At 36.4% G+C, this 19,458-nt stretch overlaps 1 protein-coding gene across 2 annotated transcripts in view; it reads left to right on the top strand.

Moving 5' to 3' along the window:
* CHD1 (chromodomain helicase DNA binding protein 1) overlaps positions 1–19,458 on the top strand; it is a 55,642-nt gene that overhangs the window by 13,173 nt on the left and 23,011 nt on the right. For both annotated transcript variants that reach the window (XM_042028118.1, XM_042028119.1), the window contains exons 3-14: positions 6,545–6,749; positions 7,671–7,775; positions 9,073–9,140; positions 10,341–10,490; positions 10,792–11,066; positions 13,495–13,720; positions 14,568–14,668; positions 14,921–15,099; positions 16,145–16,272; positions 16,841–17,057; positions 17,661–17,750; positions 18,569–18,759. In XM_042028118.1, the coding sequence (XP_041884052.1) occupies positions 6,545–6,749; positions 7,671–7,775; positions 9,073–9,140; positions 10,341–10,490; positions 10,792–11,066; positions 13,495–13,720; positions 14,568–14,668; positions 14,921–15,099; positions 16,145–16,272; positions 16,841–17,057; positions 17,661–17,750; positions 18,569–18,759 (1,935 nt within the window). The remainder of the gene's footprint in view (positions 1–6,544; positions 6,750–7,670; positions 7,776–9,072; positions 9,141–10,340; positions 10,491–10,791; positions 11,067–13,494; positions 13,721–14,567; positions 14,669–14,920; positions 15,100–16,144; positions 16,273–16,840; positions 17,058–17,660; positions 17,751–18,568; positions 18,760–19,458) is intronic.

The following is a 19,458-nucleotide window of genomic DNA, read 5'->3' on the forward strand; positions in this document are numbered from 1 at the left end:
TTCGTACAATTAAGAACATCAGTGGCTTCCTGCGTCCTTCTGGCTCTAGATTCTTTGCTGCAGTAGCTTGCCTTTTGTTGATGGAGTGGATGAATTTAATTTGTACTGCAATCTCTCATCGCCCCTATTAGACTCTGGTTTTTATTCCAGTCAAAGCAACCACACGTTCTTAGTTACATTTGCATAGTTTTTTCATAAAACCTTTTTTTTTTTTTTTTTAATTAAAGAAGTGGTTTACTGTTGATAAGATAACTTCTCTAATGCTTTTCCTTTAGTGACTTAGGAAAAGTAATTTCTTGTGTATTTCATTATTGAAAGTCCTGAAGCTGGGATATGTTAGAAGCACCTGTACTTTCATTCAACCATACTGCAAACCTCCTGCAACGGGTGATTTGTTCTAATACTTGTTTCTTCAAATCTTCAGCAATGTTTTCTCTGTGTCTTTCAACACTCTGTTGACAAAGAAATGCACTTCAGTTTGTCACTGTAGTTTTCCATGCATTTATTTTAGCTATTTTTAAGCAGCAAAATCTCAATTTTGTGATGGCATGTGGATTTTTTTCCCTTGATCTTAGGTAAGATAACCTCAGAGCAGGCTGCTAAACATCTATCATTAAATTAAGGGACATTCTTTAAAGTACAGGATTGACTATTACATTACTTGAAACATTGCTGGAAAAAATGAAGGTTTATATTTGTGTTCTAGATGGTCTATTCAGATGTCTTGTTAATTGTGATGGTTTCATGCTACCATTGGCTAATATCTCAACATGCAGTACAGATTTAGGGTAAGAGTAATTGTTAACACTGGTAAGTAATATTTTGAATAGTCTTGATAATTGAAATTTTCTTTAATCCAACTTCATGTCAGATGTCATTGTCATTAAATTGTCATTGTCTGTTACCTTGGAGTGTGGCTTATGAAGAGCTTGTACCATAGTAGAAGTGTCAGTGCTGCCATTTTCTTTTCACATGCACTCACAGTACCTTCAGTCCATTGTTTCCTTACAGACTCTTTTTAAACCGCTTCTCCATTCTGTAAGGGTTAGTTTGGTTAAAAATAAGTAATGCTATCCATGAATCCACCTAATCAGGCAGAGACAAACTGCAGTCTGTCTCCCTGCACACAGAAGGAATGGAGTGATTGCACCACTGTCACCCATCTGGGCTGTGGAGCACTATTTCCCCCAGAGCCCCACAACTGCCTTATGTGATACAGGCCTATCAGAGATATGGGCTGAGTGAGTTTACAAGTGTCAAACCATTAAATACTTGAATGTTTGCAGAGTTGAATTTGTAGTTTGGGGTTTTCTTTTTTCTTTCCTTTTTTAATTTTTTTTTTTTTTTTTTAATTCCTGGGTTGTTACTTTGTTGTGGCTTTGGATTTGGGTGGGTTTTTTTGGTTTTGTTTGTTTTAGATAAAAATAAATCTAAATAGTGGTTCCAATATGCTCTTTACATACCCCCACAAGTTGTTTTGCACACCTTATGGTTTGTGTGCACCCCTCTTTAAAAACCACTGTCTTCATGTGCCAGTTTTTTCTTGTCAAAGAAGTGTGGTGAGGCTGGGAGAGGGGGAAGCTGTTTCTCTTTCAAAGAACACCTTAGGGCAAATACTGCAACTAAAAGGCTGGCTCCTTAGAGAATGATAAAGCCTTTAGTTAAACACTGGAGTTCCTCACATCAGTTTGAAGTATGGATTGTCTTTATCACTAGGAAGGCTGCCTTTAAGAGAGTTTCTCAGTTAAGTCCTGAGGCAGGATCGCTCTGGGTCCTGCTCATGTGATAATATGAAGCAATGATTCATTGTTACATTTTGTTTAGGTCAGCACTACATGTGAAACAAAAATTAAAAGTACAGATAATGTCCCAGTGATGTTACGTCTGCAGAGGCTAGAAATGGTTGGTCTCTGTGTGTTAAATTGATATGATATAGTAAACTGCTAGTATCTATGCTGAATAGAAGTTGAAATGGAAAACTGCTGCTAGATTGGGTTTTCAGTAAGACTTCATTTTCACTGCCCCATTTTTTCAGTATGGACATTGCTTAGGAGACATGGCTAGAAAATGCCACAGATACATTTCACTTTTACATTTATTATGAGGGGAAAGGTAGTTTTTTATTTTCCTCTTTATGTAACTCTTCTCCCTTTGTCCCAAGGTGGATTTTGCTGGATTCCTTAATTTTTAGAAAACGTTACATAGGTCTGTGTTTTTACTTCATTGCTGCTGCTTTCTTACAGGTATTTTGTAAAAAACAAGTAAGGTGCTCCTTTGTATCCAAAGTGGATCATTAGTTGGGTCTGATGTTGTTGTAAGACTGCTTTGCATGAGATCTGTTTAGAAACAAAAAAAAACCCAGTTGATAATCAAGTCTATTCTTTCTGTCTGCCTTGTAGACACAGAGCTTTAGAGGTAATTAAGAACTAATTCTTAGGCTGAAAAATTCTATTCAATTTCTGTTTGAATAGATAGCTAGTCCTGTTATACAATAGAGGGTTTTTTGTTGTTGTTGTGTTGATACAAGAATGTTTTCTTTAAACTTTTGTGTTAAACAAAATATTATCATTGGAAGTGCTAGACAAATACTTTTTTTTTAAGTGCAGGAAAAGCAAGGGGACAGTATGCATCCAGAAGTGTATCATATTTTGATCTTGGCATAAACATGTTCTATTTTGGATCTTTGACTTAAATGATAAAAAGAAATATTTTCTCTCCAATATTGAAAATACTTAATACACTGAAAACTGAGCCCTAAACCTGTAATTCTTACTAGAGGGTGTGTTTTTTGCCTTATGTGCTCCATCACTATTACTGTTGGTTCAAATCCTTCAAATGTCTCTAGAGGAAAGAAAGTCCTTTGATGTATGGACTGTTAACAGCTATTGGGGATTTGTAGGTGTTATATCCTATGCAGTGCTGCTTGTCTATACTGTCTTAAAGATCTGCAGTTTGTCTTTATTGCATATGTTTATGCAGAGCTTATTTATAACTCCACTTTCTACCTCCTTTGCAAACAAGAGCTTTAGGTTTCTGACTCACGGTGTTGTCTTTGTAGAGTTTGTTTCAGGTTGAAACAGTGTATGAAAGTACATGATGAAAGAAGCATTGCTTTGGTAACCCTCAGAGGCTGTCCTGTAGCAAGTAAACGGTGAAGATTTTTGCTGTTCAGTAGAAATGAAGACCTATTTGTTAGTCTTACCTAATCTTTTTAATATGCACTGTAGTTCCATGAAGACGTCTGGGAGTATGTGGTGCACAGGCAGAACTTGTAGTTCACACAAGTTTCACACAACTGCATTAATTTGGATGATTATAGTTGAAGTAAGCTCTTCCCAACATAGACTAGCCTTGTGTGTTTGAACTCCTGTAGTGTTTCCTATGTGTTAATTTCAAACTTTTTATGCATGTATGTATACTAACACAGATTAGTAAGGTTTGATAAATGTTTCAGCAAGTCCTTGCTGTTTCCCTGGTTGTAACATTGGTTGCTGCTACTCAGTTAGTCTTTTCCCCTTTCCTTGTTCTGATTCAACACTCTGGGATAAGAAAGCTTAGTAAGATATTATTGATGCTATAGTCTTTGAATTTCATGTAGCTGTTTTTTTCTGTTCTGTATACCATATGTTAGTCTGGTGGGGATCCTACATTGTCCTTCATAGATGGTGTCATTAGGGCTGCTCTAAATCAGTTGTGGTTGACTTTATTCTTTGTTTTTTCTTCTTGTAATTTCATTAATTTCTCTCCCCATCCCTTTTACTTCTGTGTGTAGGTTTGTTTTGTAGTCTTGCATTTATTTGTAATGTGGTTGAATTAAGAGTTTTACTCTTTGTCAGGTGTTGCTGTGAGTTGTGATGCAGTTGAGTTGTATTAGGCTGCTCTTCTCCATCCAAATCAGGCCAATTTATTTTGAGAAACAAGGGTTATGGAATAGCTCTTACTTCGCTGGTCCTTCTCACAAGCCTATTGAGAATTCATTACGAGAGTCAGAGCTTTGATGAGAGCTAGCTGTCAAGATAAGGAGCCTGTATGGTTTTTTTGAATACTGTATGATCCACATCAATATCCACATGTTGACATGTTGCTATTGTTTAACAGAGACCTTAGATGATAGTTAGCTGATCTCTTAGTAAATAATAAGATTTGGCACTGGCTGGTTTTCTTGCATCCGACTCTACAGCAAATAGCATTATCCACTAGACTTATATTTTCCCTATTTCAGTCCCTTTGGTTTTGAACTTACACTCAATTCTTGTGAAGAACATCAAACAACATAAAATTTCCCATCAATTGTTTATCCCTGGAGATGTCGAAGAGGCATTTGGATCTGGCGCTGGGTGCTGTGGTTTAGGGGTTACAGTGATAGTGCTGAGTTCATGGTTAGACTGGATGGTCTTGAAGGTCTCTTCCAACTTTGGTAATTCTATGATTCTGTCTAATCAGTGTAATTCTTGCTTAATTATCTAAGTAAACTAAATTTTTTTTCATCTTTTCTGTTATCTCTCCACCATTCTCTTCTGTAGCTTGTTTAGATGTTTCTCATTACGTTGGCAAGTTGACCAAGATGTCTTATTCCAGTGTTAGTTACCCCATGCTACCTTAGAAAACAGGCACTTTGTTCTGGTTGCCTCTGTCTCTGTATGCAATTGAACCTATGGTTAGCACTGTATTAGTGTATTAGTGTCTAAAATAGTGTGAACTATTTTACTGCTGTATGGAAAGCTAATTAATTAATTGCCATCCATATGGCTTAGTGTTTTGCATAAATTTTTGATTTGATAATCCATGTCATTATTGTCCTCTTTGAGCAAGCCTTGTCCTGCATGAAGGTACTGGATTCCTTTCCCCTCCTTCAAGGTTCTGTAGGATTTACATTTTTTTGGTAACTTTTTATGACTGGAACTTTGGCTGGTATTTACTTATGTCTCTCCATGCTGAGTTTTCTTCTGTATATCTTCTTTATAGTTAGTGCTGCTGTCTGTAGTCCCCCTGACATGTACTTATGGCACTTTGCTTTGCTGAGAAATGTGGTTGTTTTGTAAAGGTATGATCTACCCAATATTTAAGGTAAGGCAATGTTTGTGTACAAAAACTGTATTAAAATGAAAATCTCTTCAGAAGACAATCATGGAGTGCCGTTAATTTCTGCTGGTCATACATTGTAGTGTCATATTCTGTAACCTGCTTTATGGGCAAGTGAGGTTAGTGTTATAGTATCATGCCTGCAGTAAGACTTTGATGAAAGAAAGAAATTGGAAATTTCAGAGCAGCCTTGTAGTTTCCCAGCTTTCCTCTCAGCAAGTACAGGGGACACAGCAGCAACATGTTTCTCCACATCTTGCTCTTCAGAGCAAGGAAGCTTCACTGTGGTCGCTTTGCCCCTCTTTACTTCACGATTGCTGGTTGCAGATGGCTGATGGAGGTACCCTCTGCAGGGATCTGTTTATGAATAGCTTCATTTCTTCTTCACTGGCAGAGTTTTGTTGGTGGCAGCAAAAGCAGAGGAGTGATTTTGCTTTGTTTTGCAGTTTTACAATATTGTCAGTTAAGTATATTCTGGGGCAGATGATCAATATTCCCTCTCCCCCACCTCACCTCCAGCTAACTGTCAGCCAGATATTGTGCTGGCAGGGATCAGCTGGGCTTTGATAGAATTTTGGCTTTAACATTTGCAATTCTGGCTTCATGTTTACTCTGGTTTTTAAATGTTTCAGTCAATGTGTACATAATTTGAAATTATTTTGCTATGTGGTGTTTCTTTCTCATGATACCTTTGAAATATAGTATTAATCTAATGAAGAATTTTACTAAAGTTTCAAACTCATCTGCTTCGTGAAGTTGTTTTAGAGAAACAAATGCTGTAAAGTTTTTGAATGGTCATAAAATAAGTATCTTTAATTAATGTGTGTTCTAATTGTGTTAAATCTGGTGTAAAATGAATATACAGATGAAATAATTTCATGGCTCAAGTGTATGCCAAGGAAAGTGCTTTGACACAAGTCATACCACCTCTGACAAATTCAGAGTTGTCTGCGTGGGAAAATTTTGTGCTGCTCTTTTAACAGAAAAGCACAGTCTATGTAGCTTTTTGTTTTGTTTTTTAGGGAGTACCACTGATGTATGAAGATTGAAAACAATATTGGATAGGTCTTTGTGAGGTAGACTAAACCATTAGTTAATATGGCATTTGATGGAGCTAAGCAGGAATTTTGAGGGGGTGAAACTCAACAGTTTTGTGTGGGTACAAAGCATTTCCACCACTTTTATTTCCCCTGCGTGACTCTGCCGTATTAATTGGAATGGTTGCTTTATCTTTATTTTGGCTTCACATAGACTATCTAATTACACTTTGAATTCTTATTCCCTGTTTATTTTTAGCTTTATTCAACTCAACTTACTTAGTCAACTGGCTCCATTTGTGTACTACCCATTTGTCTGGTCTCACTTTAACAGTTGAGTTATCGGTAAAGTTAAGGTGACTTTTTTTTCTTTTAATCCTGTTACCTTTGCAGTTGTATAATATCCTACTAACTTGTCATTGCAGCCGATCAGATGATGATTCTGGGTCAGCATCAGTTTCTGGATCTGGTTCAAGCTCCGGAAGCAGTAGTGATGGAAGCAGCAGCCAGTCAGGCAGCAGTGACTCTGACTCTGGTTCAGAGTCAGGCACTCAGTCAGAATCAGAGTCTGACACATCTAGAGAGAAGAAACAAATTCAGTCTAAACCACCAAAAGTTGATGGATCTGAGGTAAACAAGACACATAAATGAACCCTTTGGTGGGGGGTGGCAGGGAAATACTAGAAAAATCTTTTGAAATTTTCAAGAGAAGTGTTCATTTAAAAAATAAAAGGAGGCAATGAAGTGTTCTTAATTAGATTTTAATTTGATTGGGTTAGTGAAAGCATGTGTTTTGTTCCCTTAAACTTTGGGCAAGTGAGATTTGTAAGTGTTTTGAGTTAAAAGCCTACCTAAATTTCATCATACAGAAGCATGCACTAATTTACTGGAACTTGTAGAAGACAAAGACACACATAAATGTTATTTCTGAATTCTGTTTTTACATTGTTTCTCTAATGCTTGGTTTCATTGTATTAATAAATAATTGTATAAAAATTTCAAGCTTACATACAGTTTCTTTATCAATAAGTCAGCTAAGTGCAGGGAAAAGTGATGTTGAGAAATCTCTTCAGTTCAGTGGGCCAGAACTACCGGCACTCTCCCATGTTTATGGAGTGGTATATCATATTTATGAAGATAGTTATAGATCAGTTACACCAAGAACTGAAGACTGTTAAGGAGTCTCTATTAGATTTTTTTCTCATGTACTGAGGTATTACTGTATGAAACAAAATCATAGCAGTCAAGCAATCTGAAAGAATTTATCTGTGTGAATTTTAAAATGTACTTTATAAAGTTTTGCCTTAACAATTACCTACACAACAGGGTTAGACATGTTGCAGTAGTTATCCTGGTGATTAGCATATAACATCCTGTTTTGTAGAAATCTTACTATTTTGAAAAGCTGACTGATATTGTTACCTAATGCAGTATTTTGTAGTGAAATTTTTAATTGATAAAATTAAGATGCTACTTAGGAAAAGTAAATATATGGTAAACTGGAGACTTTCAGTATGTTTAACTGGCTCTTGCATCTCTATTCCTGTTTAGTTTTGGAAGTCTAGTCCAAGTATACTTGCTGTGCAAAGATCAGCAGTGCTCAAGAAGCAGCAACAACAACAAAAGGCAGCCTCATCAGACAGTGTTTCAGAAGAGGTGATTAATGTAACTTAGATTTTTAAAATGTACACATGCCTGTCTCATTCTTTTACCCGTTAAAATAAAATTACATAGAGCAAATTTGTATTTTCTTAGTGTGCACAGAAGTCTGAGGTTAGTCTATAAAATTAACATTCAAATAACTGACATTTTTGTAAGCAAACATAAAGCTATCTCTGGTTATTTGTTTTCAAGTGAGTTGTCCCAAAATTATAGCGGTCTTGATTCTGTGCTGGTTTTAGGTAGCTATCCTGTGTTGTCTGGACAAAATTTTCAGGCCACACGGTACTGATGTACATTGTATTTTTGACTTCTTGAGTTTTGTAAAGAGAGATAAAAACGCTAAAATTTTTTTTTCAGTATGTTTTTGTATAAGGTGTCTGCTATGGTTTTCAGAAATTCCATATGAAGTAGAAAACTAATTTTTACAAGTCTTAAAATAGTTACTACAAAAGAATTGTATTTTAAGAATGAGGCTTGTATTCCAGCTATTTCAAAACCGAAATCATAGGCTACAGAAATGCTGACTTTTTGCAGTAGGAACATCTTCTAAGAACACTAGTCGGAACTCTGGAATGGAATTCATATGTAAAGCAGTCTTTTTGTCTTGTATTACAAAGACTTTGCCATGTAGTCACACTCATTTGGTTGGATTTCTGTTTTTGTCTGATTCAGCAGCTCATCTTCTAAACAGAAAACTTAATCACCTATCATTAAAATAGTAATTTACAGCTGTTAAGCACTCTCTTCCAGAAAGATACTTCTTAGGATAAAAGTTATTCTAAATCTAAGTTTAAGACAATGAGATTGGCCTTAAGAAAATCTTAACATTAAGAGGGTTCTTGTTTTTTCTGCTATTATAAATAAAGAGGGAACATGCTATTCTCAGAATTTTCTTAAACTGTTATTTTGATGTGAACAAATATAGAAGGTGAAAAAGCTCTTGAGGGTAGGAGATTTCATTAGGATTTTTACAGAGCCATCATCTCGGTTAATGTGGAGCAGCTTACACCATGACTTTTTATGTAGGCACAATAATAATTTTTTTAGATGGGGATTTCATGTGGTGTTCTCCAGGGTGGTATTGGCACAATGTATTCATAGATGGATAAAGAGAAAAACAATAGCAGTCTTCTAACAGCTAAACTGCGAGGCATGAAGAAGGTGAAACATAAATAATATGCCTCCAATTTGAAAGTAGAAGCTGATGTATCTTTTCAAAATCTACTTGCTAGAAGTACTTAATTCTTTTTGTAGTAATGAATTGGGTTTGGTTTATTTCCTTCACCTGCAGGACTCCTCAAGTAGTGAAGATTCAGCAGATGACTCATCCAGTGAAACCAAGAAGAAAAAGCATAAAGAGTAAGATATTTTCCTAAGTAATAGTACACATTTTTTATCATAGAGACAGATGCTCATAACTTATGCTTGATTTCCTCACTCTTGAAATGCTTAAGTTATCTTTTTAATTTGTCTTGATCTTTCATTTCCAGTTTTGTAATTTTTAAAATAAACTCCCAAATGAACATCTCTATCATACTAGTTTCTCAGCAAACAAGTCTGCAATGTTGTTTGAAAACATTCATCACTGCTTTTATTTCTAAAATACTTTGTTGCAGTTTACTTTTGAGCTGGAAGCCCTCCCTAAAAATTCTTGTGGAGATGGGAAAACGACTTAAGTAGGTTGTCTCACAGCAAATTCAAGTTGAAATCCCTTAGTTAATGCACATGGCTTTTCATTTGGATTTTTGTGGGGTTGCTTTTGTTTTCTTTTTTCCTTTCCTTGGGCATGCTTAAAAGTTAGTATAGTTTTGATATTGATATTAATTAAGCTATTAAGATTGAATTTTCCTGTATAAAGTCAGAGTTTGAATCAAGGTACTGTACATAGTCTTTCCTGTCATGAAGTAAAAAATACCAGTTAAGCAGAAACAAGGAGATCCTGCTACTCAGTCACAAGTACTCATAGTACCTTGCCTGGCTGATGTGAGTTTAGTGGGAGCTTTTGGGAGCCAGTGCCACTCACCAGTTGCTGAAATTAATGTTTTTCCATGTTTCTCAAATCTGCCTCTAGTATTTTTCAATTCTCATGTAAAGTTGCTGATTCTTCACATGGGGCACAGAGACTGTAGGCATTAGACAATACAGGGCTCTCCAGAATACAGCATGATAGGGCTTCATGATTTGAACATGCCTAAGTTCTGATGAATATGTGTCTTTCCGGGTAGACTTGCTAAGTGCTTTGTTTTCTTAATGTCACGTTAACTCATTTCTTCAAGCTGAAATTTATATAGAAATCTAGATTTTTGTTTTTGTTTTAGATTTTAAATCTACCTCTTGAGAACGGAAAACATAGTCCAAATCCCTTTGATGCAATTGGGCATTTTTTTACTTACCTAGTATTCACTGATGACAGTTTTCTGTCTCATCGACTGAAATAACTGTTACAAGATTTTATTTCTGTGAAGAGTCTTGAAATTACAGCAGATCCCCCATGGATGAATAACTGTTCTTAAAAATGCAACAACATGAAATTACTGGTTTGTCTTTCAATATGTACAGTGAGGACTGGCAAATGTCGGGATCAGGGTCAGTATCGGGAACTGGTTCTGATTCTGAATCAGAGGAAGAACGGGAGAAAAGCAGCTGTGAAGAGAGTGAATCTGACTATGAGCCAAAAAACAAGGCCAAAAGCCGGAAGCCTTCAAGCAGGTAAGAAGCTGGGCATTTGAATGCTCTAGTACTATCTCTAAAAAGCAATTGAGTATTTGCTACTACTATACATGTGACTGAAAACAATAATACTTTTTGAGAAAAAAAAAGTACTTTTATTTTTAAACATACATGATAATATATTAATGCTTTCTAGTGAATACGTTTTCCTGTCTGCTTTAAAAGAAAGCAGAGCAATTGAACATTCATTAAATACATGTATTCAGAAAGCAATGCAGAAGATTTTTATTGTTGTCCTTGTTGAAACATCATTGTTGTCCCATATCTTATTGCCTTCAAGAATTAAGCCAAAAAGTGGGAAAAAGAGTGCAGGACCAAAAAAGAGGCAACTTGATTCATCAGAGGATGATGAGGAGGAGGAGGATGATGATGATTATGATAAGAGGGGATCTCGTCGCCAGGCAACAGTCAATATTAGTTACAAAGAAGCTGAAGAAACCAAGACAGATTCTGATGATTTGCTAGAAGTTTGTGGAGAAGATGTTCCACAACCTGAAGAAGATGAATTTGAAACTATAGAAAAATTTATGGATAGTCGAGTTGGCCGTAAAGGAGGTATTTTTTTAAAGTGTTTTTTAAGATTCTTTTTAAGTTCATGGTGCAACTTCAATGCATATTCCCAGCTATAGGTTGAAGAGCACTAGTTTTAAAGTTACAAAGAAGTCATACTGTTTCACCTCTCATTCATTCCTATTCCCATCTAAGTATTGCAGAGTAAAATACAGAAAAATTGCATACCTAAGTAGAAAATAAATATCAGGTGGAAGATAACTCTGTATTGCATAAATGCGCACCATATTGTTATGACACTGTTTGGACAGTTCAGTGATACTTGATCAGTATAAATTATATACAGTGAAGCAGAGAAGGTAGACTAGACTAGTGGTCTGAACAGTGAAAGATGGTGTTGGCAAGGCTGAACCACTGAAACCATGATTTCAGTTACTTCAGTACAAATACAGAACAATGTGTGGAATGGCTACAAAAAATGCACCTAAAATTGCGATGGTATTTAGCAGTTCTGCTTTGTATTTGAGTCTGCAAGTTAAGATCATAGACTCATAGAATGGTTTTGGTTGGAAGGGACCTTAAAGATCACCTAATTCCAACTTGCCTGCCACTGGCAGGTACACACTCCACTACATCAGTTTGGTTGAAGACCCATTCAATATGGCCTTGAACACTTCCAGGCATGGCGTATCAACAGCTTCTCTGTATGTAACTGGGCAGCCAGTTATGGTGCCTCACACCCGTCATAGCAAAGAATTCTTCCTAATACCTAATCTAAACCTACTCTGCTTCATTTTAAAGCGAATACCCTTTGTCGTACTATTAAATGCCCTTGTCTGAAGTCCCTTTCCAGCCTTCTTACAGCCTTCTTTAGGTACTAGAAGGTGCTATAAGATCTCCCCAGAGTCTTCTTTTCTCCTGGCATAACAGCCCCAACTCTCAGCCTGTTTTCATAGCATAGGTGTTCCAGCCCTCTTACCATCTTGATGGCCTCCTCTGGATGTGCTCCAGCAAGCCCACATCCTTTTTATGGTAGGGGCCCCAGCCTTTTCAAAAATGAGGTTTATGTTTCTCCTTTTCCAGTTAGTGCGAACTTCCCCGGACCACCATGACCTCAAAAATTATGGTAGTTACTTAATGCTTAGCTATTTCCTCTGCCAGTTCCCTCAGGTCCTGTGGATGTATCTGATCTGGTTCCCTGGATTTGTGCACCTTCAGTTGCCTTAATTGGTCTCAAACCTGATCTTTTCCTAGAGTGGATGATTCTTCCTTCTCTCATTCCCTCCCTGGTTTGCCTCCTCTGGTGTGGCTGGGTCACTTGATTGTGAAGACTGAGGCAAAACGGTTGAGTACCTCAGCCTTCTCCTTGTCCCAAGTAACCAGTTCTCCCATACTTTGACTCTTAATTATAAAAACAAACACATGAAAAAACCCCACCCAAACTCTGAGCCCTTTGCACTTCAGGGCTGCCTTTCTCTACTAGTTACACCTAGCGTCTGAAGTTATGGACCCCTCTCAGAACTTGTACTCTTCTTTCTCTCAAATTCCCTGTCCCATGCTATCCCATGCTATCCCATATCCTGCTCCAATGTGTGGTGTTACTGCTGTGGTGAAAGCCTTAGGAACTAAGCTTCTTTCATTCTTCCTGCCCAGATGATGTTGCTGCTTGTGATGCTTTTTGATGTTGCCTCTCTGTGACTTTGTCCGCTCCAGCAGCTTGGTGGGCTCATTTTCTTATCAACACCACTGAGATTAGCTCACTTGGTTAGAGCTGGGTGCTAATAATGCCAGGGTTATTGGTTTGATCCCCATAGGGGCTTAAGAGTTGGACTCCGTGATGCTTGTGGGTCCCTCCCAGCTCTGAATATTCTGTGGTTCTGTAACCTGTTCTCACCAAAGTGAGCCTATTTCCTGCTGCTAGTGTGCTGCAGCTACAATACAGTCTGTACTTAATCTGTATTTAATAATTTTTACCTGATAAGATAACAGAGGCAGGAAAAGTAACAAACTTGTTTAGGAAGAAGGAGGTTTATAGTGTCTCTGTTAGTAGGTTTTTTCATGTCTTGAGGCTGACCAGATGTAACATCAGATGGCATAATTTTATATGCTCAGAGATAAGAATAGTGTAACAGAAGATGACAAGCAGTGGAGCATTCCCTAGTGACTTCTTTAAAAACCAGGAATACTAGTAATAATATAAAAATAATAAAGTTCTTATGAGAAAGGATAAGATATTGCAGGTTAGATGTAGAAGTTTTGGTTGCTTTGTTTATTCTCTTGACGACTTGTGCATGTGTTAACATATCTACATCATAATTTTTCAAATGATAGTAATGACTTGAGTGCAGTAGACACTAGTCAAGTATATACTCATCTAAAATCACCACCAATTACTTTTTCTACTACATTTCTAACTGGTTAACTTCTGACAATGCACACTTACTCAAGTCATATGGTGTGGTTTCTTTCTCAGCCACAGGTGCTGCAACCACAATCTATGCAGTTGAGGCAGATGGTGACCCAAATGTTGGGTTTGAAAAATCAAAGGAGCCGGGAGAAATACAGTATCTTATTAAATGGAAAGGTTGGTCGCACATCCATAACACTTGGGAAACTGAGGAAACACTGAAGCAACAAAATGTTAAAGGAATGAAGAAACTGGACAATTATAAGAAAAAGGATCAGGAAACGAAACGATGGTGAATTTTTTTATTTTTATGATACTTATTTTGAAACACTCTAGGTGTTCTGTTGTGTTTCTGAGACTTGTTACCTGGTTTTGAGGACATAACTTTGAGTGTCTGTGCAATGGGAAGACAAAAACTTTGAAAGTCAAAGTCCCTTTAACATGTTTTTGTAACATAATCCTCTGAATCTGATGTGTGCATGTGTGTTATAAATGGAGTTTTAACAAGATGGGTAGTGTTTAAAAATGAATAATAAATTGTACCTTTTAGTAATTTTTCTGTTATACTTCGATTGGAGTTCTTCAGGAATTGTTACAAGGATCAGTGTTTTCTTGGTGCATTAGCCATTTCAGGTTATTTTGAAGAATTCAGTTTTCTTGGCTGAAACCTGAGGTCAAAGCCTGGGAATAAAAACATGAAGAAATACATGTATTTTAAAGTCGCCTTTTTGGTATCCAGTTTTATTAGTATGTTTAATATAATCAATGAATGCTGGTGGGATTTTTAGCAACTAATCATAAGATGGACTGTTACAGAGTGGACCACCCTGAATACTATTTCATGAAAATAAACTGTAAAGTGTACTGCTTATCCAGAGACACAGCTACGACAGCTACCAGTTGTACTAGTCAAGCCACTAATGCAGAATACTTACTTTCTGCAATAAGTATTCTCAGTCATTAATGGTGAGGCACTTAGGCCAACCACTTTGTAGTGAGATTTTTTAAGTTGTTCCTTCAGAAAAGCTTTCCAGGCAAGATTCCTGGGATGATTACATTCAGAGCTATAGAGTTGCTGAATTTTCTTAGTTTTAGAACTATATGGTGTAATAAGTGTTGTAAATTAATTCCCACTCCAGGCTGAAAAACGCTTCTCCAGAAGATGTGGAATATTACAACTGCCAGCAGGAGCTTACAGATGATCTACATAAACAATATCAGATAGTGGAAAGAATAATAGGTATGTTACAAACTTGGGGACAGAAATCTATGTCAGGAATTCTGTATGTTCTCAGTGCTCTTGTATTTGTAGTTAAGAAATGTAAAATGTTGATATCACAAACTTTTTAATCCAAAACAAATCTTCAGGTAAAGAGAAGAGCTGTCAGACTGGCTGTATGGTTCTAGCTTCTGTTGTATTATTACCTCAAATGAATGTTTTCATACGGTACAGAAGTAAAATGCTGATCAGACCTCTGGTGCATTTTTACAGCTCATTCAAATCAGAAATCAGCTGCTGGTTATCCGGACTACTATTGTAAGTGGCAGGGTCTGCCTTACTCTGAATGTAGCTGGGAAGATGGAGCTCTCATTGCCAAAAAGTTTCAGGCACGCATTGATGAGTACTTCAGCAGAAATCAATCCAAGACCACTCCATTTAAAGACTGCAAGGTGAGTATGTAATTTGCAGTGGATTTATAATCAGTTGTACTGGATCTGACTGGGATAGGGTTAATTTTCTTTATAATAGCCTCTACAGTCTGTGGTTTAGATTTGTGACCTAAATGGTTTTGGTAACACATACTGGCTGTTGCTGAACAGCACTTGCACAATGTCAAGGCCTTCTCTGTGTCCTGTTGTGTCATCCCCACCATGGGGATGGGAGGGAACACACCAGTTAACAGCTGACCCCAACTGGCCAAAGAGGTGCTTGGTGCCATTTAATGTTTTACTCAACAATAAATTGCATGGGCTGAGCAGGGGCTGCTTGTTGCATGGAGATTTGCTGGTCATCAGTCTACTGGTGAATTAATGTGTGACTCACATTCTGTCACTTGTGAGGTTTTTTTCCTATGTGTTTTTTTGTTTTGATTGGGTAGGTGTTTTTCCTTCACGCAGTAGACTCGTTATTTTGACCCACAATTTTTTTCTCACTCTTGCCTTTTCATTTCTCTCGTCCCTCTGGGGTGGGAAGTGAGTAAGCAGTTGGGTGGCAGCTTGGCTGGTGGCCAAGTTCATGCCACCACATCAGTTGCAGTAGTAAAAATGTGATTTTTTTTTTTTTTTTTTTTTTTTTTAAATCCAGATATCAAATACATGCTATGTATTTTTTGGAAGCTTTTTCAGAACAGCAATAATGATACATAGTAGGATGTATGGACAATAGCACTACTGACAGTAGGTTTTTGTAGATGCCAGTCCCCTGCATTTTTACTAGCATTCAGAAATGGGTTTGTTTACTAATGTAGTTTATATTAAAAGAAAACTTTGAGTGAGTTAATATCACTCATGTTGGGACATTTAGATTAGAAATCAAACTGGTTTCTACTTGCAAATTACTTGGTGTTTTTGTATGGCCTAGATTACATTGATGGATAAAAACTAGAGTTGATGACCTAGTAAATACCTCCTGTTACTTTTTCTACAGGAAGATTTTTTGCCAACTTCAGTCAGTTACACTTCAATCATTGACTGATGATCAGTTTCCTTTTCACAGGTTCTAAAACAAAGGCCACGGTTTGTTGCACTAAAGAAGCAACCACCTTACATTGGAGGACATGAAACTCTAGAATTAAGAGATTATCAGTTAAATGGGTTGAACTGGCTTGCTCACTCATGGTGCAAGTAAGTATAGTCTCAAATTTGTTTGTTTGTAAATTGCAAGCATTTGTAAAGTACTGAAATGCTTTTTTCTGTTTGGTGGTTTGGTTTTTTATTTTTGGAGACTTTCATACTGTAAACTCAAAGTAGAGGTCTGAAGGGACTGGTTTTGCTGTAAGTAGTACCAAAATTATCATTACATGGCCATTCTCAACAAAAAACAGCTGTGTCGTTACTTTGCTTTTAGTTTCAGTGGAATAAGTTGTATTTTTAAAACAGCCAACAAACCTAAAACAGTAAAACCAGAAAACCCAAACATTTCTGGAATGTCAACATTAGTATTAAACTTTTTAAATTAGACTCAGGAGGTCTACTTGCAACCTTTTTGTTAATTTAAGGGGATAGTACGGGTGGGAAGTCTTTTTTATGGAAAAACCGTGTAAATAAATTTATTCAAAATATGTAGTGGCAAAATCTTGAAAACTTTTATGAGTGGGTTTTGTGGTCAAAAGATAATAATTTCTTCTTATCCAAACTACTTTCCCCATCTCCACACCTCCCCTAAATAGTTTTGTTTCTTTTTTTTTTTTAGGGGCAATAGCTGTATTCTTGCAGATGAAATGGGTCTGGGTAAAACAATACAAACTATTTCTTTTCTGAACTATCTGTTTCACGAGCATCAGTTATATGGGCCTTTCTTGTTGGTTGTGCCACTTTCTACATTGACATCTTGGCAAAGGGAGATTCAAACCTGGGCTCCTCAGATGAATGCTGTAGTTTACTTAGGAGACATAACTAGCAGAAATATGGTGAGTATTTCTCCTTGTCATTGGAAGTCTTGTACATAAACAAGACTCACTTCATATTCTTATCATCTGCGTATCTCAAATATTTTGGTTGGGACTGAGCAAATATTTGTTGAAGACCTATGTCCTTAAAATGTGAATTGAAAGCTTAGATTTTGATGTCACGTGAATGTGTGTGAGAGATTGCCTTTCTGCTTAATAGTGAAGAGAATTAAAAATGTTGTCTTGCATTTGAAAATCAATTATCTTCTGCCATGCGATTACTTAGGTGGATATAGTGAAAATAAGTATGTAAGAAAGCCAGTCATGATCTTAGTTTATTTCCTGAAAGGTTGTCGGTTTGTTTTCTTAATGTTAGTAATCTTACCCATTAAAGTAAAAAGTTCTTGTATGTTATGTATGTGTATATATATATATATAGTGTGTAAAGGTATGTGTGCATATATATATGTGTATAAAATGTTACATATGTGTGTGTTGTCCCTCTGTTTTGTTAATCATATTACTTTATGCTATTAAATATCTACATTATTGCAGTACTTGAATTGATTCCAGTCAGAAAGACCTTTTTTCTGCAGCTCACAGTTTACTTGTTTCTTTTCGTAGATAAGAACTCACGAATGGATGCATCCACAGACAAAACGATTGAAATTTAACATACTCTTAACAACATATGAAATTTTGTTAAAGGATAAGGTAATTGCACTTCTGTGGGGAGACAAAAATAATTTCCCCAATATAGAATTCTCTTTAGACTTGCATGTATTTGGTTTATGGCCCATTAAATTTATGGCAAGTCTGATAGTTTTTGCTTTTGAAAGTACGACAGTGTATAGTTTGGTGTTTTGGTTTTTGTTTCTTGTGGGGGCTTTTCTTACTTTAAGCACTTCTGGATTTTATGTATATGTGGTGAAGCTTTCAGCCTTTTCCCATTTTGTGAGGTGGGTAACAATTTTGTTCTTAGTTTTTTTCTTCTTAGTTTGCTTGAAATTCTCATTACTGTAATGATCTTCTCCCAACTTCATGCTCTACTTCTTTGCAGACCACCATCACGGAACTTAAACAGAACCCGATCCTTAGCCCCAGATATGATACAAAACTAGGAAATCCCTATAGTTTTTCTGTGATACTGTGCATACAGTAGTATGTTTACATGTATTAATACAGTCTCTGTCGTGATAGCACACAGAGTTATTGTTAATCCTAACAGCATGTGGAAATTGATACAGATATTCAAGAAGCAGAACATTTTGACTTTGTTTACTTCATGTGGGTCAGACTTCTGGGCATCTTTTTAAATAATAAATTTAATTTATGCTTTCTTGGGATGACTACACAGCTTTTCATTGAACCTGGCAAATGTAAAAGCCTTAATTAGTACTAAAAACATATAGCTGTTATTTTATTACAGTACACCAAGAAATTATTGGGTTTATAGCTTGATTGTATAATGTGGGAAATTATGTAATGTGTTTATTTGAATAATGTTTCCCCCCTTCTCCATTTCTTTTAAGTCATTCCTTGGTAGCCTGAATTGGGCATTCATAGGAGTTGATGAAGCTCATCGTTTAAAAAATGATGACTCTCTTCTGTACAAAACTCTAATAGACTTCAAGTCTAACCATCGTCTTCTTATTACTGGAACCCCTCTGCAAAACTCCCTCAAAGAGCTTTGGTCTTTATTGCACTTCATCATGCCAGAAAAGTAAGAAAGAGTTTTTTGTCAAGTTTGTTATAGCAAAGTAGTGTAGTGATGTGAGAATCAGTAGAAGTAGGGAATTGTACTGAAAGATAGCTTAAATATCCTATATAAAGTAAATGCCTATATCTTTTCATGCTGTGTTAGGTAAGTAATGCTGGTAGAAGTTGTCACCTTTTCCCATTTTAGCAGTGCATAAAAATGATGGATTGATGTATAGGTCAGAACCTGGAAAAAAGGCTTCATCTTAGTTTAAGAGGAAAGCCATATAGATTTGCTCTGGGGGAAGAAGAATGGAATCTTTCTTGTGTTAGTACTACTAATAAAAACAAATTTGTGTCAAGATGCCAAATATCCTGTAATTCAATTAGATAGCCGGTTTTCCTGTATGTTTTGCATATGGTAAAATATGTGTTGACTTGATTTTGTACTGACTTGTTTAAACCTAAGGTAAACTAGAGCTCATGTGTGAAAGCATGTGTTCCTGTCATACATCTTGTAAGTGCTAAGCACCATAGCTCTATTTAGTTTGAGCTATGGATTATACTGACTTCCTCAGAGCATTACAAGAAAAGCCACTGAGGTTGGGCAGCCATTATTCTTTTGTTTGATCATAAAGTCTGTTCTCCAACTCTGTTAGTCCAGACGATTGCTACATGTCAACTAGACCATACAAGCTGCAGGACGTATTTTAAATAGATTCTT

Source organism: Corvus kubaryi, unplaced genomic scaffold, assembly GCF_017639235.1.
Source record: "Corvus kubaryi isolate FWS band 111438036 unplaced genomic scaffold, C.kubaryi_AGA036_p1.0 37302, whole genome shotgun sequence".
Classification (NCBI taxonomy): domain Eukaryota; kingdom Metazoa; phylum Chordata; class Aves; order Passeriformes; family Corvidae; genus Corvus; species Corvus kubaryi.